Source organism: Macrobrachium nipponense, chromosome 11 (genome assembly GCF_015104395.2).
Source record: "Macrobrachium nipponense isolate FS-2020 chromosome 11, ASM1510439v2, whole genome shotgun sequence".
In the NCBI taxonomy this organism is placed as follows: domain Eukaryota; kingdom Metazoa; phylum Arthropoda; class Malacostraca; order Decapoda; family Palaemonidae; genus Macrobrachium; species Macrobrachium nipponense.
In genome coordinates, this window is record NC_061087.1 from 41,618,573 (window position 1) to 41,645,933 (window position 27,361).

The following is a 27,361-nucleotide window of genomic DNA, read 5'->3' on the forward strand; positions in this document are numbered from 1 at the left end:
GCAGATCTCGTACAGAGTATCCATCCCATCCTCTCCTCCAAGTCGATGGGGGACTGCTGAATGAGTCTGAACTATTCTTGGTGAAACTTTTGACTTCCATCTTTCTTTTGAGAAACTTCCTATGGAGGAGTGATAGGGTAGTTACATTTGACAACGTCTATGTGAGAGAGAGAGAGTGAGGGAGAGTGTCGTTGGGTTGTTTGTAGTTGTCAGGAATAATTGAGAATTTAAGTGTTTTCTGTGTTTGATGTGTCGTGTTTGTGTTTGGTGTTGCTGTATGGTGGTGTGTAAGTGCATATGTGTTTTTCTGAAGATTGTGAGTGAGTGAACTATCGAGAGTGAGAAAGAGAAAGAGCGTAAGTGGTGGATGGATATTTACCGATGGTTTGCTTATTGGGCGATCGTTTTGGTGTGTCTGCTGGCACGCTTGCGGGTCAGTCAGTCAGTGAGTCTGTGATGAGAAATCGTAGAGGACAGAGATAAGGCAGTCTGTTGATGGTCAGTTGTTGTTGTGTGATTTGATTGATTTTGATACTGTAGTTGTGAGTGTGTGTGTATGGTTGTTGTGTTTTGATGTTTGTGAGTTGTTTGTTGAAGATAGTGTTGGCAGTTTTTTTGTGTATAGATTTGCCAAGTTGTCTTTGATCTGTTGGTGTTGTTGTGAAGTGAGTTGTGTCACTTGACTTGTTGTATGATTTTTTTGCATTGTTTTTTATTTGTTGGTGTTTGTTTGCATAATGATTATTTTGTTTTTTTGGAGTTCTTGTATGGTTTTGGTGCTTGTCTGTCTTTGTGTATTGAATTCAGTAGTTGATGTCTCAACAACTGTATCCAGTGGACAGCACAGCGTCTCGCCCTGAGTGGCTCGAGTCTAAGGTGAGTACATGTGTTTGTGTTGTGTGTATTCTGTGTGTCGTTAAGCCAATTGTCCTGTGTAATTAGTAACGTAAAGGGGACAGTGTGGCTGGGGGAACTATTTGTCAGCCGTGTTCAATAAAGTAAATGTGGGGATATCTTGTTGCTTTTGTTTTTTGCTTGTGATCCCACCACAGTTATTTTGGCACCTGAACAGGGACTGCTGGTGTGGCAGCTGCAGGACGATTGGTGTAGTGAGTTGTGTGATTGTTGAAGAAAGTAAGTATGGAAGGTTCGACTGAAGTGAAGAGGCAGAAGGAGGCGTTACAGTTGTTGAGGGAAGCTAAGGAAAAAGTAGAAGAGTACGAGAGGATTAGGATTGAGAATGAGGAGTATAAGAGGGAGTTGGAAGGGTTGAGAGGAGTGATGAGGAGTTCAGAAGAGGGATGAAAGAGGAAGTGAAAGAAGCCAAGCAGCGGATGGATGAAAAGTTGGGATCGATGATGAATAATGTGCAAGAGATGATGAAGGAAATGTTGAAAGGGATTTTTTTCAGAGGGAGCTGTCAGAGATAGTTCTCCTGGGTCTGGTGACAGGCCAGGAGTGGTAAGGAAAGTGGAAGAGCGAGTGGATGATAGTGCAAGTGATGAAGGTGATATGATTGTTGTAAGTGAGGACAAGAAAGAAGGGAGACAAGATAAGGATAGGAATGAGGACAAGGATAAGAAAGGGCTTAAGAAAAATAATAAGGGAAAGAAAGTTAGAAAGGATGATAGACAGGATGTGAAAGGAATTGAGAATGTTTGGAAAAAGGAAGAGAGTAAGGAACAGAATGAGAGTGATTTAGATAGGGGTAAGTGGAAATTAGTAGGTAGGAAGGAGGGTAAGAAAGGTGTGACTAAAAGTATGGATGTGAGTATGGAAGTAGATTCATTATATTCAGGAGGAGGGTAGGAAAGGTGAGGATGGGACTAGTGGAAGTGAAAGTGAGAGTGAGCAAGAAGTACGAAAAGCTGTGTATATGAGTGAGGTACCGCGATGTGCACGGTATGAGGAATGTGTAGTAGGGACTAGGGGACTTTTCTTTGGAGTATGAGAAATATTTCACAGCTAAGTATGGGGATAATAGAAGAGTTTGGGTTAGAGAGTTAGGGGACATTTTGACAGGGTTCTTGTTAGACATGTATAGGATGATGATGAGTATAGGAGATGTGTTGTATGAAAGTGTTAAAAATAGGATTATGGAACAGCTAGGAGGGTAAAGAGTAGAGTGAGGTATAAGAGGAAGAATGATTTTGAAGAGGCCAAAATGAATGTTGGTGAGTCATTGTCTGTATGTATGCCAGTTGGAGACATTAGCTAGGAAAAAGTATGAAGACGAGGGAATAAATAATTGTAAGGAGTTAGTGACCACAAATCAGTTGAGAAAATATGTGAAGAATTTAAACTTGAAACAGCAGCAGTTAATAAAGCATATATAGAGCATTTCAGAATTGGACATACAAAACGACTCTTGGGAAGAGCCAAGAGTTATTCTAAAGCTCTCACTACCACAAGGGCCCCTCTTCAGTCTGTCATTCCTTCCTCATCCTCAATGAAGATGCCTTTGCCCATTTGGTTCAACATTCCACCACTAGGGCTCCACTCAAATCTGCTGCTCCTTCCTTATCCTCAATGAAGGATGCTTCTACTCCTGTGGACTGACATCCTGGGCCAAGTGCTCAGCCTAGTAAGGTTAGAGCACAAACAACCAAGACATATTCCGTCTCCAAATGATAAAAACATTCTATGTAATAAACCGGATATCTCCTTCAAACCACCCTCTACTCATCCTTATGTATTATCTCATGCAGAATCTCTGCCTGATTTAATGGAATTAGAGGAAAAAAAACAAATAGTAAGAACTCCCTTATCCTCTCCTCAATTAACTCCAACAAAGTGTGTAAACTTAAATAATAGACATGATAAAATCAAATTCAACGAGCTAGCTGGTGAACAGAAACATTCGTTATCCAAATCTTACAAGCAAAGCATCCCAGCCACTAAGCATTCAAACATGACCTTGAATAGAGGACTATCCTCCAAAACATAGACACCTTCTCTTCAATTTTACAATGGAATTGTTGGGGACTTCATGCAAAATATGAGGGACTTCAAGTCTTACTCTATGAATACTCTCCTATTGCTGTATATTTACAAGAAATAATGCTTGATGTCCACACACCCTGCCCAAGAGACTATATATCATACAGAACACAATATAATTTGGACTTGGGAAGACTTGGAGGTTGCCTTATATATGTTCGCATGGAACTTCTTCATTTTCCAATCCCACTAAATACACCTTTACAGGCTGTTGTGGTCCAAATTCACTCAAGACAAAAGTATACACTGTTCCCTTTATCTTCCCCCCAACAATTGCATCACTTGAGAAGAGTTAATTGGTTTACTTCATCAGCTTCCTCGGCCATTTCTTCTCATGGGAGACCTAAATGGCAGACATCCTTCATGGGAAGATGTGACATCAAATCAAAAAAAGAATATAGCTTCCATAATAGAAAAGGAAGATACAGGACTTTTGAATATTGGAGAACCCACTCATTATCATATCCAGACAGGTACAGTCTCATGCCTAGACCTTACAATATCTAGTTCTCATTACAAGATGGATTTCAGATGGAAGACAAATAATGACTGGCAAAGCAGTGACCATGCTCCCATAATAAATTCCAATGATTACCTACCAGTTTAAAGATCTCCACAGTGGAATATTGATTGGAGCAAATTTAAAGAGCTAAGCAAAATAGAAAGTGATGCAAATGACTTCCCAACAGCAGATGATGCAATTGATTTATTATATGGGACATTCCATTCAGCAGGCATACATTCTATACCAAAAACTACAGGTCTTTTTAGGTGATGCCCAGTCCCGTGGTGGTCTGAAGAGCTCACACTGTTACACCGAGTCACAAGAACATCACTTACATGTTATTGTAGACACCGAACCATAGCAAATTTGATCATATTTTAACCAAATAGGGCTCGTTTTCAAAAGGCAATGAAAATTGCCAGAAGACAATCACAGGCATCATTTGTGTCCTTCATTAACCGCCGAACACCTATCTGCAGTATATGGAAGAAAATAAAAAAGTTTGCTGGGAAATTTATTCCCAATCCTCCCCCAGTACTTGAAGTTAACAACAACCTCATTGCTAACGCAAAAGATGTAAGTGATAAACTCGCCAATCATTTTGCTCAAGTTTTAAAAAAATCTGATAGTTCCCCTGGATATCATTTTAGAAGAAGAGAAGAACAAGCGCCCCAGTCGCATGGTTGGTATGGTTTTTACCTGCCACCTCGGTGGCCAGGAATTCAATTCTCGACCATTCCATTGAGGGGACAGAGATGCATATTTCTGGTGATAGAAGTTCACTCTCGACGTAGTTCAGAAGTCACATAAAAGCCGTTGTTCCCATTGCTGAATAACCACTGGTTCTATGCAACTTGAAAACACCAAACAGTATAATAAGAGAACAACTGCTATTAGACTTTTCCACAGATAGGGTTGAGCCATATAATATACCCTTTACAGAAAGGGAATATGATGCTGCCCTACCCAGCAGCACTAACACTGCCACTGGTTCGGATGAAATTCCCTATGAAATATTTAGGCGTATTTTCAAAAAATACAAAACTCTTTATAGTAGTAAGTATAATTAATAGATTATGGCATGAAAGTAGCTACTCGAATATATGGGAATTGGCTTTTGTTTTACCTTTTGTTAAATCAGGTAAAGACCCTTTTTCAGTGGCTAGCTATCGCCAATAGCACTAAATTGCTGTTTATGCAAGCTAATGGAGAAAATGGTAAATACAAGATTTGTCTGGTATTTGGAGCGAAATAATATTTTCCCACCCTCACAATGTAGATTTAGGAAAATGCACTCAGCAGTAGATGTCCTAATGCAGCTGGAAGGAAACCTCCATATGTGAAGCATTTGCCTCCTAGCAGCATCATTTAACTCATTTTTTTTTTTTTTTTTTTTTTTTTTAAATTGATTCGAATCTTCGCAGGAATTTATGATACTGCTTGGAGGCATGGCATTCTTAAGACAATTCATGACTGTGGTCTATGTGGAAACTTGCCTCTATTCATTAAAGCATTCTTGAAATGTAGATATTTTCAAGTTAAAGTGGGTTGCACATTATCAGATAGAAGATGCCAAGAAGAAGGTGTCCCACAAGGGAGTGTGCTTAGTGTCACACTTTTTGTGTTAGCAATAAATGTTGTCGCATCTGTTATAGCCAAGGATGTATTGAGTACTCTATTCGTAGATGATCTTTCAATATCTGTTGTAAAAAGGAAATTACAGTTGTCAATAAATAAGAGTAAATTGGGCAGAACAGCAGGTATTTAAAATATCAGCCAGTAAGACTACTGGTTATGCATTTTTGCCACATTCGAGGAGTACAGTACGGTCCCCAATTATGAGAGAATTTGGTCGATCCATGGCCTCGCAGAACTGGGAAATCGCATACTGCAACTTACCCAGTCAAACTTTTCTACTACCCATTTTCAATACTTTCTATGTACTATACTGTATTTTTTTTCTAATATATTAAAAAGCTTTCAATAACATGAAAAGGTTTAAAATTACACCCAGGATGGTGAAAACTCCCACACATAAACACTGCCATCGTTGGGTGCAAGTGTACTGTACGATACAGTCATTTCCTTTAAAAACCTTTCGGATGGAATTTCCTCCACCTATCCTCTGCCAAAAACATTCAAACTCCTCTATCTTATCCTCAGTGAGGTTTCGGGGACTGGTGGATCATGCGTGTCTTCATTACCGTTAGGCCTAACAAACTTGGTTATGAGCATCCTTATCAGTTTCTTTGTCCGTCACATTCACTATGTAATCATTTTCATCTAAATTCATTCTACGATAAAAAACAACTGATGAAAATTCAAAATTTGATATGAAATTACAATTTCTTAAAGATAAATGATAAAAATTCAAAATTCAACATGAAATGACAGTTTCTTGAAAAGTTTAGATCGAACAATTTCTCTCTCTCTCTCTCTCTCTCTCCCATCATCTCTCTCTCTCCTCCTCCTCCCTCCTTCCTCTCCTCTCTTCTCTCTCTCGTCTCCTCTCTCTCTTCTCTCTCTCTCTCTCTCTCTCTCTCTCTCTCTCTCTCTCTCTCATCTGCTTCTCTGTTAATCGCTTTTACTAATCATTTTCATCAAAATCTATTTCAACACAGAAAATAAATGATCAGATGCCGAAAGTTAGTCAAAATAAGTTAAACTAGACAAAAAAAAAATTCTTATTTCATGTTCAGCAATGACAGATTTCAAGTTGTCGAATGCTGTCAAAATGGAAGTTGCTCTTTCTTTCGTCTTTAACTTCAGAACAACTTTCTAGTTTTGAGAAAATATATCTTCCTCTTCAACTTCTAGGGTAGATGCATACATGATGTGGATGATCAGAATAGACTTCGCAGATCTGAATAATACGTATGGCTTTGATGATGATACCAATCATTCATACACACTGCGCTATGACATCACAAATGCGTGAAACGGAGCCTTCTGTCTTAACTAATGCCTGAGCAGGAAATCTTTCTCTTCACATTCCCCCCATCCCTTCTCTCAGATACCAGGAATGCCCCCCCCCCCCCCCCCCCCCCCCCCCACCCCCCCCCCCCCCCCCGAAATTGCCCCCCCCCCCACTAAAATACTTGAAAAGATAATATAATTTGATACATTATGCGGTGCATGACTTGCAGACTTTGAACGGCTTTGCAGACACAGAAAATCTATTTTTGAGTACTAGCGATTGCATGAAAGGGGAAGCGCACAATCCGATCACACATATTTTGGGACCGTACTGTACATCCCAACCAGACCTTTATCTGTATGACTGCAGAATACCCTGTGTCGAAGAGGCATGCCTCTTAGGCCTCATATTCATCAGAAAACTCATTTGGCTTCCCCATCTGAAACATATTAAAACCAAATGCCTTGACACTTTTGAGTATTTTGAAAAAATTATCTAATACTAACTGGGGTGCAGACAGGCAGACAATTATAAAACTGCACAAATCTCTTATTATTTCAAAGTTACTATATGGATGGGAAATTTATTCTTCTGCATTATCTAATCATCTTGTGTAGTGCATCGTGCTGGTATATGCTTGGCAAGAGGTGCATTCCGATCTTATCCCATTTTAAGTTTGTTGATAGATGCAGGAGAGGTCCCACTCGAGTTATATTGCCAATCATCAATTACATATCAGATATTGGTTTAGGGTTCAGAGAATCCCCCAACTCTAAAGTCTTTGGTGCAGCAAATAGAAATTCTTTCTACAACTTCTATGAAAATCATCCAAGGTTTCTTAAGCCTTTTATTTTTATAGTAAAAAATGTCTTGGAAACAATGAATATACTAAGAAATCCTGTATGTCCTGTTAATTTACCTATTACCCCAGCATGGAAATTACCTGTTATTGAATTATGTAAATATTTTAGTTATTAAAAGAGACAAATCAGATATAGAAAATAAAGCATTATTTTTAGAACACTGCAGAGCACTCAGGCTCTACGTTTGTTTTTACTGATGGCTCCAAAACTGATGATGGGGTCAGATATGGAGTTTTGAGTGATGATTTTAGCCACAGAGGAGCACTGCCCTTCATAGCATCGAACTTCAGAGTGGAACTGTATGGAATTTTAACAGCACTGGAACATGTAGCAACCCTCCAAAATTCTACTAATTTCATCATCTTTTGTGGTTCCAAAAGCGCATTACAGGCACTAGAAACTTTCAATACCAATCATCCATTTACACTGAAAATCTCATAGTGGGTATTTCTACATCAGCATTGAGGGATAACTATATCTTTTTGCTGGGTCCCAGCACACCTAAATATACGTATATGAAAATGAAAAAGCAGACCAACTAGCTGAATCAGAGACTTTTTTTTTCCTTGTATCTCAAAGTTCGTTAAAAGATTATGGAAACGGCAATCGAACGAAGTAGGACCAAATAAAATGAATGAGTTTGTCACTCATACACACCCTTGGAAATATGAATTTATACCTAGGAAATGGGAAGTAACGATATGCCGCCTCCATATAGGACATTCAAGATGACCTATGGGTATCTCACGAGCGGTGAATATCAACCTTACTGTGACGACTTCCCCATCCCGATGACTATTAAGCATTTGCTAGTTGAATGTCCTAGTCATCGGGAACTAAGAGAGCAGCACTTTAAAAACAAAAGGGATAGAGATGGTAATTACAGTTTGGCAAAGTTATTGAGTGAAGAAGCCCAGTATGTTTAGTGTGTTAATGAGTTTTTAAAAGAAGTTGGTGTTCTTAAGAAATTTAGGTATTTCACTTGTGTATATTTATATATGATTTTAGTTTTTAACTTTGGTGTTGTTCATACACGAACAAACCTTCGGTCTTAACAATAGGATCATTTTCTAGTGCCCAGCTGGATCCAGTTACAAATCAGTGATGAAAAACCACCTGGGTGAGATAGAGTTGCGGTTGCCCTCTCTCGGCCTTTTACCCGGTTGCTTGCCTGTTTTCACTATTTTGATTGTGTGTGTGTGTGTGCTTGTGTTGATATGGCTTCCTCTGCTTCTTCTCAGCCTCGCCAACATATGTGCCCAGGAACTCCAGGTTTCCTGTGTTCTCGTTTCCTGGCTTCTTCAGCTACAGACCCACACTCCACGTGCAGTAGGTGTCGTGCTAATGTTTGTACCATAACGAATCCTTATCTGGAATGTCATGCATGGCCTAGAGCGCAGTGGAAGTTATTTTATAGTAAGAGGGAGCATTGCAGAGTTTTGACCCTTCCTTCATGGGAAGGGTTTTCATCACCTCTCCCCGATGCTTCATCTTCTTCTGCAGTCACACCCCATGATGCTAGATTTGTTGTGCCTGTCTCCTTCCTTTTCTTCCATCAATTCATTGTTGGAAGTATCGGGAGGCCCTCAGGCTGATTTAATGCGTAATGTCGCCCCCTCTTCCTTGGGAGTTAATTTGCTTCCCAAGAGGGAGGAGGCTATTTCATCAGTTTCTTATATTTCAGGTTCGTAAGCGTCCAAAATGGCGGCGCTCTGGGCGTCGCTTGGGCATCGCTTGGGCATCGCTTGGGCTATGGGATTCACCCTCCTTGGAGGGTTTGCTGATGCATTTCATGGATGCTCGCCTCCCCCCTCATTTAGTGTGTATGTGGCAGCTTTGTATTAACTGTAGTACAGTAACTGATGTGGAATTTTAAGAGTTTATATATATATGTGTGTGTGTGTGGATGTATGTGTTTTCCCCAAGTTGGTTGTACAAATTTGTTTAATTCGACGTCAATGATCATGGTAGTCACGACATCAGTTAATTATTAATTATTATTCTTTCATTCTCCACTTCACGTACATGATCGCATGTCAGTAAGTTATAATCTTCCCACACCCAGGGCCTCCTAGACATTCTACTTTTCCAGAGATTACAGCTACTTCGCCTCTTCATTATCCCCACGGACGTGTTTCTAGTAACAGTTGTGAATGTTAGGCTGTTGTCATTCATGTCTCCCATTATAGTAGTGGTGCTTCATCCCTGAGTGATGGTAGAGAATTTTCTTTCTCCTGTGACTAAGTCTAGGTGTTCTCATTTTCCCAAGAATTCCTACTTTTGTCGTTCACCTTCCAGAGTCAGGGGTTGTGACTCTTCTAGGCAAAGAGTGCTATCTTCTCCATGAGGTTCACATGTGCATCTTTTGACATCTTGCGACTGTGTACATGATTCATCACACAACCATTTACATGACTTGTCTCTCGGCCATGTGCCTGGTTCTCCCTTGTCAGAGGTGAATTCAAGATCTTATTCCATCATTCCAGAGCGTAGTCCTGGCGGAAGAGATGATGACCTACCCAATGGGAAGAAAGCATGTCTGTGCTGTGCCTTTTGGTCATAACAGTAAGCTGATGGGAGTTCCCTTGGTAGCTTCAGATGGATATTCCTTGTCTTCAACATACGAGATAACTCTGCAACTGTTGCGTCATCAAAAGCAGGTCAATGGATTCATCAAGCCAGTATGGCCTTCATTGTGGGGATTGAAAGTCTTTATGTTCACCTAAGACTTCAACCCTTCCCAGGATGGAAGAATTCTCATTTTATCATTTATTTTCATTTGAATGGTTCTTGCAAGAATATTGACCTGACGCTTAATTCTTTGGGATTCAGATGTACTTAACTCGATAGGTACTTGAGTCTAGACCAGAAAGGTTTCAAGGCAAAGGAAAGATGAAGGACTACTTCCCTTTCTAACGTAGCTTAGCATAAGTGAATAGTTTGCCTGAAGGATGTGGGCCTCACTTCAGCCTGGGAATTCTCAGTGTGGTTTAAGAGCTCGGAGCAGTCTTGTTCACCTAGGAAACTCAGACCTCATACTTGGGACTTTATTCTGGTGCTGAGTATTCTCTCACAATCTCCTTTGAGCCCATGCGTCAATCATCTTTTTCCAAAAAACTGACTTTGGAAATAGTTTTCCATCTGACCTTGGCTTTCTTGAAGAGTTGGAAAGCTTCAGAGCCCTGTCATAGCACTGCATCATTATCTGAACATCTTGTCTCCCAGAGGTTAGGTGGCATAGACTTCATGTTAACACAGGCCAGGTCAAGAAAGAGGTGTCCTAAAACACCCTTTCATTTTTCTACATGAGGTGATTAAACAAGTTCTCCCACCTTTTGGGTGCACACAGAAGCGCATAACACCAGAGTAATACTTTCCTCCCTGGCATTTTAAAGTACTTAATGTTCATAGGATTTGAATGTTGGTTCATGATTGTGTCAGACCACTTTCACTTTCTAAGATGATTGTGTGGATTAGGAAATGAGGGAGGTTACTAGTTTCTCTTCTTCCCTTTTCTCCTTTCTTCATACCTACAGGCAGTTTGAAGCATAGACACATCATGCACTAGAACTGGCTTGATGTAGGTGAGCGTTGCAGCCATACGGTTACAGCGTTTTTAATTTCCCCTGCAACATGCAAATCTGCTTCTCAATAGTTTAAACTCCTCTCTCCAGCAAGGGGAGTGAGGAGTGATGACAAAATCATCTCTGGTGGCTGACATGGTTTGTTGCCTGAACAGATATATGTATCGTTCTTTTGAACTTCCATGAATGCAGTGAATCTGGACATGTTTCATGGTATTTGAACCCAGTGGACTGTGTGTTAGATATCCACATATCTAACATCACAAAGACTTAAGTCCTCTTCTTTAGCATTTTCATTTCTAAGTAGAATGATCAGGTGTGCCAAACCTCCAGTCGGTTCAGGATTTTCGTACCTCCCTCCAATTGTGTCTATCCTTCCTATTGAATGTATGTTCCACATATGACCAAATGACAAATTTTTAAATAATTTTTATTTGTTATAGCTAACAAACCTTGAGGTCTTAACATTGACTGCCCACCTCTAGCTCACCCTCTTACATTTCATCCTGGGTTGGAAGAAAGACTGATGTATCACTGGTTCTAAGTGCACCCTTTAGACTTGCGTCCACCTCAACTACTCATCGGATGCCAAATGCCACAGATTCCTTGCATTTACAATCTTCTTTATTTTAACCCAATCTTCTTTATTTTAACCGGTTTCCAGCTGGTGCCAGAAGATTTATCCTATTGTTAAGACACCAGGTTTGTTAGCTATGAAAAATACAAATTAATTAGAAATTTGTCATTTTTAGTTGGAAAATGTTCTCATTTATTATGTCATATCTTGACTGTGTGTTTATTATACAAGTTTTCCGAAATTGATGCCTTTTTTATTTTCTCCTTAATTCACAGGTTTTTGGATATGGGTGATATTACTGATCAACTTGCTTTAAAGAAAAGGTTGAATTGTAAGAGTTTTCAGTGGTTCATGGAAAATGTTGCGTATGACATGTTGAGGAAGTACCCAGAACTACCTCCAAATATTCATTGGGGAGAGGTGAGTTTCAGTCTTGCTTTTTCTTATTTTGTTTTGTTAACACATAATTAAAATTTAGTGTGATTCAGTCTTATTTCTAATGAATATTTTGCACACCAATTGACTTTTCTGTAATGAAATGCCAGAAGAGATGAATTGGTTCACTTAAATTGATAGTTACATATTTAAAAAGTTTACCCATACAAAGTACAAATCTCTTATGATGCAAAAATGATGCAGGATTAAACAAGAATATAACTAGCAGTCGGTAAAAGACATTTAGTGTCTTCCTAGATAAAAGACATTTAGTGTCTTCCTTAGTAAAAGACATTTAGTGTCTTCCTTGGTAAAAGGCATTTGGTGTCTTCCTGGAAGTATCCTTAACTGAAAGGAGCCATTCATGCATTACGTCGGTCCCCATCTTCTCTGGCTGTGTTGTGATATAGAAGTATTAGTATTAGCACCAAAATTCTGAAATCTGGGTTGACTGTGTTTTGGTGAAAATGACTAGTAAAAGTGATTAACAGAGAAGCAGATGTGTTTGAGAGAGAGAGAGAGAGAGAGAGAGAGAGAGAGAGAGAGAGAGAGAGAGAGAGAGAGAGAGAATCGTTCAATCTAAATTTTTCAAGAAACTGTCATTTCATTTTGAATTTTGATAATTTCTTTTTAAGAGATTGTAATTTCATATCAAATTTTGAATTTTCATCAGTTCTTTTTTATCGTAGACTAAATTTATATGAAAACGATTGCCTACATAGTGAATGTGCCAGATGAAGAAACTGAGACAGGCGCTCATAACCAAGTTTGTTAGGCCTAACGGGAGTGAAGACACTCATGATCCGCCAGTTCCCAAAACCTCAAATGGTTCACAAAGCCTTCCTTCAACAGAAGAACTCTTCAAGGAGGATGAGATAGAGGAGTTTGAAGGTTTTTTTGGCAGAGGATAGGAGGAGGAAATTCCATCCAAAAGGTTTTTAAACGAAATGACTGTATCGTACAGTTCACTTGCACCCAATGGTGGCATTGTTTGCTTGTGGGAGGTTTCACCATCCTGTGTGTGTGTGTGTAGTTTTAAGCTTTTTGAAATTATTAAAACCTTTTTTAATGTTTTATTTATCCATATTTCATATTAGAAAAAATTACAGCATAGTACATAGAAAGTATTGAAAATGGATATTATAAAAATTTTGACTGGGTATGTTACCGTTTGCCTTGGCCCTAATGGAATTATTCCCATGAGGTATGTGTTTCGAAAACTGCAAATTTCCAATTCCACGAGGCCCTGGATCGACCAAATTCTCACATAATTGGGGACTGTACTGTATTATATCCATGAAATTAGTGAATTAACTTTTATTTCTATTGTATATATTTTATTTTTACGAACTTTTGCGCAACCTGGAATTGCGTGACCTGTCCAACAGACCAATGGATAGCCAAGATGATTCGATTCTTCCTTCTGCTAGCAACATCAGAAATTGCCCAGCTTGTGGGACAAGGATGAGTAGCAGGGAGTATGAACCCCATGACTTTTGTAGCTCTTGCCGTGGACAGGTTTGTGACTTGACTTCTCGTTGCAATTTCTGTAAGTCTTGGTCTGATGAAGACATGACGGCATATATTAACCCTCTTACGCCGAATGGATGTATCATACGTCGTCTCAAAAAAGTTTTTTTAAAAATTCGCGTAAAAATACTTATAGGCCTACCAGCCGAAAACTTTTGAATCACGCACCTTGGGGGATGCTGGGAGTTCACGGATCAAGGCGTTGTTTTATTTACAATCGCTACGCAGGCGCGCAAACGCGAATTTCTTTCTTATCGCACTAAAAAGTATCAGTGACACATCTCAAAAATTATTTCGTCACTTTGAAATAATTTTTGCACCATTTTGAATTATCCTTTACATGAAGTATTATATATGAAAATGTGTGCAATTTCATGTAAAATACAACAAAAAAAATACTCATGATTGTAGCTTTTATCAGTTTTGAAATATTTTCATATAAATAACGATAAGTGCAAAAATTTCAACCTTCGGTCAACTTTGACTCTACCGAAATGGTCGAGAAACGCAATTGTAAGCTAAAAATCTTATATTATAGTAATATTCAATCATTTGCCTTCATTTTGCAACAAATTGGACGTGTCTAGCACAATATTTCGATTTATGGTGAATTTATGAAAAAACTTTTTCCTTACGTTCGCGCGGTAACTCTTCCGATAAATTTTTTCGTGCGATTGTCCTAATGTTTGCACCATTTTAAATTTCCCGTTACATAAAGTTTTATATATGGAAATGTGCGCAATTTCATGCACAATACAACTAAAAACAACCCATGGTTGTAGCTTGTATCAGTTTTGAAATATGTATTTTCATATAAATAACGTTAAGTGCAAAAATTTCAACTTTCAGTCAACTTTGACACTACCGAAATGGTCGAAAAACGCAATTGTAAGATAAAACTCTTATATTCTAGTAATATTCAATCATTTACCTTCATTTTGCAATGACTTGGAAGTCTCTAGCACAATATTTCGATTTATGGTGAATTTATGAAAAAAAAAAAAATCCCTTGCGTCCGCGCGGCAACTCTTCCGATAAAATCAGAATTTTTTTTGTCCGATTGTCGAAATGTTTGCACCAATTAAAATTTGCTGTTACATAAAGTTTTATATATGAAAATGTGCACAATTTCATGTAGAATACAACTAAAAATTATTGAAGGTTGTAGCTTTTCTCTATTTTCGAAATATTTGCATATAAATCACGATAAATAGAAAAAAAACTATGTTCGGTCAAATTTGACTCTACCGAAATAGTTGAAAAATGCAATTGTAAGCTGAAACACTTATGGCCTAGTAATACTCAGTCATTTATCTTCATTTTGAAACAAATTTGAAGTCTCTAGAACAATATTGTGATTTATGGTGAATTTTTGAAAAATATATTTAACTTCCCTCTGGGTGCCAATGGCCGCAAGTCTATGAAATGCGTACATCGCATTATCCTAATATTTGCTCCTTGTCATATTAGCCTTTTTATAGAGTTTCATATATCAAAATGTGCACAAATTCATGAAGGATACAATAAAAAATAATTAAAGGTTGTAGCTTTTCCCATCTCCGAAATATGTGCATATAAAAAATATATATATAAAAATTTTGACATACGGTCAACTTTAACTCGTCCGAAATGGTCGAAATCTGCAATTCTAATCTAAAGCTCTTACAGTATCGTAATATTCAATGATTTGTCTTCATTTTGAAACAAATTGGAAGTCTCTAGAACAATATTTAGATTTTCAGTGAATTTTTGAAAAAAAATTTTTACGTCCGCGCGTTACGAATTCATACATCATTTTGTGATAATATTTTTCCGGTGTTGCTTTTATTGTTTTACAATGTATTATATATAAAAATGATTGCAATTTAGTGTACAATACAACGAAAAAAAAGTAACTCATTAGCTTTGACCGTTTTTTGCACAGCGTGATTTGAATACAATTATGTATGAATTTTTTTTTTCGCTACCATATATCGCATTATTTACATATGATAATGATATTATTTTTCATTTCTGATGGTTGCATACTAAACTTCAGGCAATGACAAAAAAAGGAGCCAAAAACGAACTCTTAATCTTCAAAACTAAGCGCACTGTGATTTTTTGAAAAAAAAAAATTTTTCCGCTTCCGCGCTAACTCCAAACCGGCCCCGGCATACGGGAGAGGTTTTGATTTTTAGGGCTTCGGCGTAAGAGGGTTAAACGTCAAAGAATCTTGAAGCGTAAAAGATTAAGGAGAAAATGAAATCGGTAGCTAGACCTGTATCCAATGATTTCCTTGACTTGTGCACCCATGGTTCTGGTTCTTCGGTGTCGGTATCGTGTGATTCCGATTCCAAATTAATTTATGCTTTGCCACCTGTATAACCGGTAGCTAATGAAGTCGTTTCTGATTTTGATTCAAATTTTTTGGCAATGGAAACTAGTTGGAAGAAGAAATTTGAAACATTACACCATAGTTTAGATAGACGTTTCAGCCAAGTTTAACAAGCTGTCAGAAAATTTTGAAGCAGCTTTTATTAGGATTTCTAACAATCTTTTAGATTCATTTTCAGCTCCTCGTCAGGTACGTTTCGACAGCATCATGGGTAACAGTGCGACAGATACCCCGGCTTGTGAACCCCATTGTGGCGAAGGCCTAGGGGGGATCTGGTCCAGGCAGGTGCCTGACGATTCTTTACCCTATGTGTCCCCTGTTAGCCCCGTAACAGTGCCAAAGCACACTTATTTAGGAGAAGGGGGAAGGGGTATTAGTATTAGACCTAAGGCAGCTAGTTGTCAGGATGTTACTTCAGGGGAAGTTTCTCAGTTAGAATCTGACGATGATGATAGAATCTGATGATGACGATGATGACATGGATTCGTGTGATATTGATATTTCATTGAATGGCAGTCATGATGTCAAGTTCAAGAAACTTTTTGAATTAGTTTTGAGTTTTCTTCCTCAGGAGAGGCCTAAAGGCAGAGGCAGCCTCTGCCTCGCTGTATTACAGAAGGGATTTTTCTTGACGGTCCTTCCCAGTCACAGGAATTTTTATGTTTTCCCTTTACTCAGAGGTTCGCGAGAGAGAGAGCAGACTTTGCCGCTAAACTTTCGAAGGTGATCGGGGAAGGGAAGAGGAAGCTCTCTTCTCTTCTACGACACTGGAGATCAGTTTATCAGGTGGCAGATGATACTTCATTCTCTCAACCCCCCCAAACCAAATCCTGATGTTGTCTGACTTTCGGGTCAACCTTTGCTTTCCAAGGCTTCGGTCTCGGTCTCAATCAAAGACTTTATCACCATGGAGTCTGTTATGAACTCCTTGCAAGAAGCTCAGTCCTTCAATATTTGGGTCCTCGGAGGTCTTTTAATGTATGTCAAGGACTCCGGGTTTGTTCCTCCCGATGCTCCTCTTTTTGAGAAATTCTGCTCATCTATTTCAATCGCTTCTGTACATCAGAACGAGCTTGCTGCTTTTATGCAGGCCTTTCTTGTTTCTCTAAGGCATAACCTGTATTTGTCGCAGTTACCCTCTTCTGTTTCTGAGATTCAGAGAAACTGTTTATTGTCCTCTTCTCCTTTCGGCAATTCCCTTTTTGATTTGACTGGGCCTTATCAAGAGCTTTTTCCTCGGGTTTTCCTCCCATTTCTTCAAGGGGTAAGCGTAAGTTTAGTACCAGACCTGCACCTTCTCCTCCAACCCAATAACCTCCTCCTCCTTCCGGCTTGTTTTTCCCCGAGTACATCTCAGGTTTCGGGCGACTCTGCTTCCTCCTCTGGCACTCACCCTTTGAAACGCGGGAGAGGTTCTTATCGGGGATCTAAGGGCAGAGGAAGAGCTCAACCTCCAGGAGGTCCTTCATCTTCTTCCTTGTCTGTCTGTAGGAATTTTCGGAAGTAGGAGTCATTACCTCACCCAGAGACCGCAGTAGGAGCTTGTCTCTCTCACCATTGGTCAGCTTGGCAGGAGAGAGTAGTGGATGCTTGGGTAGTGGAGGTCCTGAAGTTAGTTTACGAGAGCCCTTTTGTTTCAAGACCTCCACTTTCCAATCGTCCTCTCGAGTTCAGCAGTTATTCCCCTCACTCAGTCAGGTGTCAAGCCTTGGAGAAGGAGCTTTTGGCCCTCTTGGAGAAGGATGCCACAGAGCGAGCTCCTCCTTCCCCCAGGTTTACACACTGGTTTTTGTAGTTCAAAAGTCCTTGGGGGGCCTGTGGCCCTATCATAGATCTTTCGGTCTTGAACAAGATCATTTTAAAGTCCAAGTTCTGGATGGAGACGGTTCAGACTGTTCGTTCTTTCATCTGTCAGGAAGGGGGACTGGATGATTTCCATTGATCTGAAGGATGCTTATCTGCAAATCCCCATCCATCCAAAGAGCAGACCTTACCTTCGTTTTTTCACGTACTCGGGAGTTTTCCAGTTCAAGACCCTTTGTTTCGGCCTCACCACTGCTCCAAAGGTCTTTTCTCAGGCAATGGCTCCTGTTTCAGCTATTCTGCATCGGTTAAATGTAAGGATGCTTTGGTATCTGGATGATTGGCTAGGCCAGCCGACTCTCTAGAGAAATGTCTCTGGTTGAAGGAGATTGTTCTGTATCTTTGTGTCAAGTTGGGCATTCATGTCAACTTCAACTAGTCCAATCTAATCCAGATAAGTCATGATCTTGCCAGATCATGACTTATCTGGGGATTGTTTTGAATTCCCAGATTTTTAAGGCTTCTCCCTCTCAGAAACTGATAGACAAGCTTCTAAGTCGGGTTGAAGAATTTTTGTCCTCCGTAATGTAGCCAGTTTCTCTTCGGAGGACTCTCCTGGACCATTTGTCATCCCTCATCCAACTGGTTCCCGGAGGTCGTCTCAGAATGAGGTCCCTTCAGTCGACACTTTGCCAGTCATGGGATTTCATGTCTGAGTACATGATAGTCACCTCCTCTCCACAATGCCGGAAGGATCTCCATTGGTGGGTGCAAGTTCACCACCTCAAGTCAGGGACGTCTCTTCTTTCAGTTCCGCCGGACCTAATGTTTTGGTCAGACGCCTTGTACCTGTGCTCCGAAGCCGCTTCAGGCCTTTGGTCAGAGGAAGAGAGGATCATGTAAATAAATTGGAGGGAACTAAGGGCAGTGTACCTAGGCCTTCTTTCATTTCAGGATCAACTGTTGGAGCCGGTTGTAGAGAACTTCATCAACAGCACCACAGCAGTCTCGTGCACTTAAGAAACCAAGGTGGCACACAGTCGGACCTTCTCACTCAAGAAGCCCGATCAATCTTGTGCTGGGCAGAAGACAGGAGAATTACGTTGGTCTCTCAGTTTATCCTGGGCCATCACGTTTTAGCAGATGCCTTGTCAAGACCGAACAAAGTTCAAGGGTCGGAATGAACACTTTGCCATGAAGTCCTTCGACAGCCTCGGAAAGAAGTGGCCTGTCACAGTCGATCTGTTTGCCACCCCACTGAATTTTCGGTGCCAGATCTTCTACGCCCCTTACCAGACTCCTCAGAGTGCCAGGAAAGATGCTTTTGCAGGACTGGGAGGGCCTCCAAGTATATGCTTTTCCTCCATTCGCTCTGGTGAGGTCAGTCCTCAACAAAGTGAGGGCAACCAAGCGTCTGGATCTCACCTTGATCGCCCCCTTCTGTCCACAGGAGTGGTTTCCCTACCTACTGGAAGCACTGGTGGAGCCCCCCATTCTTCTGACAGAGAGACCAAATCTTCTTAAACAACCTCATTTTCATCGGTTTCATCAGAGGCTCCACATGCTTCATCTTCATGCCTAGAGACTGTCAGGAGATTCTCCAAGCACGAAGGGTTCTCCTCCAGAGTGGCTCGACAGTTGGCTCTTGCCAGACGGCAATCAACTAGAGTAGATTATCAGGCTAATTGGTTTGTTTTCAGACGTTGGTGTAGGTCTCAAGGGCATTCAATATCTAGACCTTCTTACCGAAGATAATGGAGTTGTTAGTTCATTTACATCATGACAGGGCCCTGTCACCTTCATGCATTAAGGGTTATAGGTCGATGCTTTCCTATGTTTTTAAGGCGAGGCACCCTGAAATCTCTTCCTCTTATGTCGTTAGAGATTTAATTTGATCTTTTTCCCTATCTCGACCAGTCCGCAGTGTTCCCCTCCAATGGGACGTTAATAAAGTCCTTCAAGCCTTAAGGCTCCCTCCGTTTGAGACTGAATATGGTCGATTTTAGGGACTTCTCTTCTAAAACACTTTTCCTTGTCTCGCTGGCTACAGCCAAGAGGGTGGGTGAACTGCAAGCACTCTCTTTTCTGGTTGCCAGATCTGGACAAAACATGACTTTGTCATACCTTCCCGAATTTGTCGCAAAGACTGAATCGTCTGATAATCACATTCCCAGTCTTTCGTTCTGAAATCGCTAGTCGACATTGTTGGTAATTTGAATGAGGAATTAGTTCTTTGCCCTGTTAGGGTACTCTCATGCTATTTACGTCACGCGAAGGACATTCAGGGTCGTCCTCGTCATCTGTTTGTTTCACCCCGAAATGTCAAGACCTATGTCAAAGAATGATGTATCCTTTTTCCTCAGAGATCTTATTGTTAAAACTGGCGGTTCAGCTGCCCATGAGCCCGGCGTTGAACAGTATTAGAGCAGTTGCTACATCAGTAGCTTTTATGAAGAACGTCTCTCGCCAAGGTGCTTGAGGCAACGAATTGGCGTTCTAATTCTGTTTTTGCCTCTTTTTACTCGAGGGATATATCTCTAGTTCTAGGCGACCTTCATTCTTTGGGCCCATAGGTGATGGCAGGACAGGTTGTCAGACAGGGGTTGCTACCTGTATCTTGCTTTTGTTGTACATATATGTATTTTTTTTGTTTTTGCATTATAACTTTTGGGGTAGTTTTTGGTTTAGTTATAATGGGAATTAAGCAGTCTTTCTGGACAGGGAATTAGTCAATGGATCATCTGCTGTCATTTGGGGACTCATTCACCATCTATACATTTTGTCTCACATGTTTTCTCGGAGTCAGACACTTGCGTGAGGTCAGGCGGCATTTAGTAGCTCTGAGTTTCTTGTTGATGAAATTGGTTGCGTTAATACACCTTCTGATGATCGTTTAACATGAGACCAGTTTGGACTGTCAGGCACTCATCCTTCGGGACTGAGTCGCCTTTTGCTCCACGTTCTTTTCTCTTGGCACTGGAAAGCTCGAGTCAGGAGTTGCTCACGAGCCGATATTGCTGTTGGCGATGTTGGGTTGCACTGATACACCCCCAATGTTTGCTTAGCTTTGAATCACCCAGGCAGTCCAGGCACTCATCCTTCAGGAAAGAGTTGCCAATACCCGCTCCTCTTTTTTCGCCAGACATTCGTGAGAGAGCAAGTGTCATTGGTGGTTATAGTGCTTGATGAAGTCATCAGGGTGCAGCCTTGCTGTCCTCGATGTCATCTGACTTGTCACCTGACTTTGTACAGACGGACTGACTATGCACTTACTTCATGTCCTTTACTACCACAGTTCGGTGGCATTATGGTAGGAGACTTTTAGTTCTTAGTATCTTAGACTTTTGGTTGAGTTTTTAACTCGGCATATGATGAATATTTCTTTGTTGTTTTATGTCCTGTTATTAACTTTTCTTTTTCCTCCTTTTCCATTAGTTGGATTAGGTTGGTTCCTCCTATTCTGTCCGAAAGGGAAATTTTATTCAGATTCCCTCCTCCTTTTCAATGTGGTTAATCGGGCTAGATAAATTGTATTAAGATAATGTTTATTAATATGGAATTTTTATAATAAAATTAGTAATATTAATAATACTTACTTGTATAATTTACCTAGTCCCACCCATCCTACCCCACAATCTGCCTATCACAACTGATTTTCAAGGGAAGGTTTTGTAACCGTCAATGGCAGTGTTGCCAACTGGCGGACAGAGTAGGAGGTAAGAGGGTTGCCAATGTGGTAAATTTTGGTGCGGTTTTGGGGGGATTTAGGGCTTGATAAATTATACAGGTAAGTATTATTAATATTAATTTTATTATAAAAATTCCATATTTATTTCTTATTGTTTTCTGTATGTAAAACTGTTTATTCCCTATAAAAAATTTTTTTAATGTTTTTGGGGGTTTGGAATGCATTAATTATATTTACATTATTCCTTATGGAAATGATTGTTTTGGTTTTTGTATGTTTAGGATTTCGTGAGAGGTTCCGGAATGGATTATGTACGAAAACCAAGGTTCCACTGTAATTATATTTACAACAACTTAACCTTTGCAACATTGACGTTCAGAAAATGTATCCATAGAATGCATAGGGATAAGATTGAGGTTGAAGATCTGATGAAGGAGTTTGAAGGTGCAAAGGTTTCACTTGGGCTTGAAAGTCTGATGGCTACAAATAGCAGATTTAATGTTTCCATAACTGTAATACTGAATTATTTATTAAATGAGGATTGCTACTTATAAGTAGGATCATTGGTACACTTTTGATTGTCCTTTGAAGATGGTTGAGATTGGTAATTTTGGAAGTGAGTTCCCATGCCATAGACAGTGATTGACGTTAGAACCATGCTGTCTTCATGCTTGCCAACTATTTCAAGTCTTCCTCAAGAGTACATAATTGCTTCATTCTTCCTCTCACCAGTATATTAGACAACACAGATGATTGTTACGTAACCAGGATGTATACGTAAAAAAATATAAAGGAGGGTATGTACACTACCATCTTAGTAGGGGGCTGAGAAAAGAGGAGCCTTGATGCTACCTAGCTACCCAACATTGACTATAGTATCATAACCAGCATTGCTTGCCCAAGAAAATTTTAATCCAGAATTTAGTTTACTGTTGTATTCTTGCTATTGCTAAAGTGTAATTAAAAAACGGAGAAACAAACTTTTAACTAGAAGTGCATATGTACAGGCAGTAAATTCTTATTCTTACTGTTTTCCGGAATTCCATTCTTTTTTACCTCATTTTACACACAGGTCTGCAAGTCTCACTTCTCAAAAGAATACGTACGTCCTTTTGACTCTGTCAGGTTATCTCTTGAGCATTTGCTGACTTATCACCAGGAGACCTGTCTTGGTTGAAAGTAGTGATAGTGAAGGTGCACAAAGTACTTGCATTCTCCTTTTTGACTTGGAACTTGCTGCCATTCTAAGAGCTGTCACATGGAGGCAATGTTAAACTTTTATAAAAGTAATTGATGTCACCCTTAGGTATTTGTTTTTTCACTGAGGCTCATTGCTTTAGTGGATCATGTTATGCCTAGGGCAGAGGGAGTCATGTGGTTCCTTCCTCTTCATCATCCTCTTGATTATCATCCCTTGCTCCTGGTACATGTAGATGTGGCTTTTCTGCATATCCACTTTTGCACCCCATATTGATGGTGGTGGTTCTTTTTTAATTGTACTGGTTACAAAATTGGTTTTACTTGAATGATATTATTTTCTTTTTAGAGAGGATTGACTTCTGATCTTATCATCATTATCTTAAGGTTGCATCTCTGGCTTGTCATATATATATATACGTATATGTATATATATATGAGTTTGTTTTGATCATTGCAAATCCATTAATCATATATTTGAGTTAATTTATTTTTTTTCTAACATTCTTCCTTCACATCAGATGTCTTTGAAAGAATGGAGTTTTTAGTCATTCTTGGGAGATCTGGACATAAGGTTTGATAACTTCTTGATTTTGATTAATACAAGAAAATGCAGTATGCCGTCTATTTCATAGGAGGTCTATATACTATGTTTATATTGAGTTTGTATGAAAATATTTTATGCTATAAAAATATATTTTATTAGGTTAGATATAATTTGTTTGTCAAATTTGTCTTCCACATATCTAGTAGAAAGATATTTTAGAATTAAAATGTTGTAGATATTTGTTTTCCCTTTCAAGTTTGTTTCTTCTACAGTATTTGCTTAATCATCAAAGATGATCAAAGCAAACCTGAATTTGTTATCTTCATTCTCTGTATGTTCAGTTTCTTTTTGTTATACAGGCTCTTCTTTATTGTTTTAAGTTTCCTTCAATTTTTATATATGTAAGGTTATTTCACTGCCATACATTTCCATAATAGTGTGTATACTCTGTTTTTTTTCCATCTCTCCATCAGCCTGTGGTGGTCGCGCATGGTAACACTGCGTCCTGGGCTTTAAATAGTTACGCTATGTGTAAGTTTTGGGTAAATAAAAGGATATCTTGGTTTATATTTGCAACTGAAAAGTGTTTTAATAAGTAACTGAATGCAAATTGCAATGTTGATAATTGAAAAAGGATATTATTTAAAGCCTGGGACGCAGTGTTACCATGGGCAAACACCACAGGTGGATGGACAGATGGAAAAAAACAGAGTATAGTGAATAGTAGCATATGCAATACAGTAGGCAGTCTCCGGTTATCAGTGGCCTTGGTTAATGGCGATCTGGTCTTATGGTGTTTGTCTAGTGTTATAAAATCAACAATTTATTGCACCATAACAGGCCAGGTTTTGGCTATTGGCACCATAAGTTGCCAATACTAAAGTTATGGTGCCATAACATACTTAACAGAGGCGCCGTTTACCGATACTTGGCGCCATAAGTGCCATAAGTTACGTATATCTCAGTTGAACCAGACCACTGACCTGATGAACAGCTCTCCTAGGGATGACCTGAAGGATTAGATATTATTACATGGCTAGGAACCAATTATTCACCTAGCAACGGGATCTACAGCTTATTGTGGGATCTGAACCACATTATATTGAGAAATGAATTTCTATCACCAGAAATAAATTCCTCTGATTCTGCATTGGCCGAGCCAAGAATCGAACTCAGGACCACCGGATTGGTGGCCAAGCACAAAAACCACTTGTCCAACGAGGAAACCCATAAGTGCCATTAATTGCAGAGTTTCGGTTAATCGCAGTTTTTGCTTCTGAGCAGCCTGTTTAGAACAGGACCCTCGCTGATAACCGGGGACTCCCTGTAGTTGGTTTTCACATGGCATTATACATTAATATTGAGATAAACGAAGTGATTCTGTTCCTCTGTATCTAATACATATATAGTTTTTTTATCAGAGGTGCTAATTTGGAGGCTCTAGTGAAATTAAGATGCTTTAATGGCTCATGTTTTCACTTATGAATATCTTCCTTAATCCACCAGTGTTCTATGTGCAATAGTTAGTTTCATTATTAGGATCGTTGATTTTTCACCTGTTTCTGTAATGGGATAATAGTTGACCTAATAAGATTTCAAAATTAATATGTTTATTATATGGAAATAATAGTGTGTGCATACCAGCAACAAAAGACAGATGACTTAACATGTATTGTATGCCTTAAGGTACGTTCATAATTTATGGAACAGATTAGTTTATTTTTATAATATTTGAACATTGTAAATGACAAGCTTTGTTATGCACATTACAGTAGTCCCTTGTTAAATGCAAATGCATTATGAGCAGTTATGTATGATTGGAAAATATTAGATTTGATGCAGTAAAGAATTGAGGAATTTATGATGTTGGCTTTAAACTTCTGCTCCCACATGGGCACATGAGTCATGTCTATTCCTTGTTACCATTCCTCTACCTTTCCTTGTCTCATGGGTCTGCCTGCTAGAATAATCACTTTTAAGCATCTCGTAGATAGTAGTGCATAATTGCTCTATAGTAAAATATTTTATCCATCGTGTGAGAGCTGGTAAAAACACTGTTTTAAGCTATAAAAAAGTTTCTCAAAGTTTTGCAGATAAAAAATATTTATTATGTAAGCCAATCAATATTAGTCTGAAATTTGCAGAATACATCAAGGTACATTACACCAATATCAGATGTTGCTAGATAGGTCCAATAGTTCATGCTTAGATAATCCCACAGGGTCTATTAGACCATGCTAATCATTTGTTTGTATGCCTTGCTGTTACCAGGATGTGTGTCTGTTTTATCCCTGAACCACCAAGCATATTTATCTTTCAAGGATTATCATTACTAGTGCATTTCATGGTCACTTCTGAATTTCATAAGTCTGCCTGAGATATTTCATGAGTTACGTGCATTGTTAGTATATAGTATTTTGGCTGACTAATGATGTGTTGCTGTGGTGCTACTGTGAGTTGCATGTTTTTCTTGTTTCCTGTGCTTATCCAGTTCTTCTCACTTTTGTCTCGTAATTTGCAGTTTTGTTGTATTTCAGTCAATTACATGCTATTGCATTTGTGATTTTATTGACATTTTACTGTTGTGATACATTTTTTGGTATTAATTGTGTCATTATTTGTCTACATGCCGTATTGCCCTCACTTCTGGAGTCATCTTGGTCTATGTCAGTGCTTCCTCCAATATTTTTCTGCTTCCTCCAATATTTTTCTGCTTCCTCCAATATTTTTCCCTTACAGTCTTACTGCTCCATTTTCATAGCCCTGCCCAAATTACAAGTTTATGTTGCCCAGTGGTTTCCAGCTGCTCCTGTGGTGCCCCCTTTTCAAAGAGTATTCATATGTCTCAGTATGAAGCTTATTTGTCCTGCGAGTTTACAGTCATTACTATGAAGGTTTGTCAGACCTCTGAGATGAGTTCTTCCAAGAGAGACTTAACTTGAAACCTCAATCTCCAGTCAAGGATATTTGTCCTGAGTCCAGTCATCCTTATACCCATCTTAGTGATTCAACTCGGGTACCTCCTCTAGTTCTTCTCATGTTACTGATGACTGTAAGCTATGTAGAGTTATAGTAGTGCAGAAGATAAGAGGCAGTTCGAAAAGCTATCAGATATGCTACTAGAACACAACATTCAACAAATATATCACCTGCCAACAAGAAAGAATAATATTTTACACCTAGTATTTGTGAATGAGGTGAATTATGTTAAAGAAATAATAGTGTATAATACGAGTATTTCAGACCATAATGTCATAGAATTAACAGTCCATTCCAAAGCAAGTGAAAGCAGAGATAACCAAGAGATAAAAAGTGGGAAGGATGTGAAAAATACAATTTCTATAGTAAGAATATAAAATGGTCAGAAGTAAATGAAGAATTAAACAAAGATTGGGAAAACATATTTGTAAATGATAATATACTGGTAAATACAGGTATATTATATAAAATATTAGAGAAAATAGTGGATAATTATATACCAAAAAAGAAAAGTAAACATCAGTCATGCTTACCAAAGAGACAGAAGGATCTTGTTCCAGAAAATCAGAAAGTGTAAAAAAGGTCATGCTAAAGAAAAGAATGCATGGAAAGTGATGGAACTAAAAAGTAAGATAAAAATGCAGAACAGAAGATTATACAATCAAAAGAAAATGAAAAATGGGACTTGGAAGAACAAAAACTTAGTAATTATCAAGCAAAATCCCAAACTATTGTACTCATATGCAAAAAAGATGAATAAAAGAAGAATAGAAATAGGCCCTCTAAGAAATGAAGGGAGATTAACGAATGAAAAAAAGAAAATATGCAACATATTAGCAGAAAGATATAAGAGAGAATTTACCCCTAGAATTGATAATGAAGACAATGATACAGAAATAAGGTATGAAAATAATGAATATTTATCAGACATAGATATTAATGATGCTGATATTGTGCAGGCTATTAATGAAATTAAAGATGGATCCGCAGCTGGGCCAGATGGTGTCCCTGCTACGTATTTTGTTAAAGAGAGAGTTCGTTCTATTGCAAAGCTGCTTGCAATATTATTAAGGGAAAGTGTAGATACAGGCAAAATTTATGATGACCATAAATTAGCATCTATTACCCCTATTTTCAAAAGTGGATCAAGACTAGAGGCAAGTAATTATAGGCCTGTGAGTCTAACATCACATATTATGAAAGTGTATGAAAGGGTAATGAAGAAAAATATTATGAAACATTTAATAAAAAATTTGTTTAATATAGGACAACATGGTTTTGTACCCGGAAAAAGTACACAAACCCAACTTTTAGTCCACCGTGAGAGTATATTATATAAAAATATGATACACGAAAAAG

The 27,361-nt window shown here is 38.8% G+C and overlaps 1 protein-coding gene across 1 annotated transcript in view; it reads left to right on the forward strand.

Moving 5' to 3' along the window:
- The window catches only part of LOC135208572 (N-acetylgalactosaminyltransferase 7-like), a gene marked incomplete in the record, with an annotated part of 305,399 nt that overhangs the window by 83,443 nt on the left and 194,595 nt on the right, over positions 1-27,361 (forward strand). Inside the window, 1 exon segment of the mRNA XM_064240908.1 lies at positions 11,722-11,866. Coding sequence (XP_064096978.1) covers positions 11,722-11,866 — 145 coding nt within the window.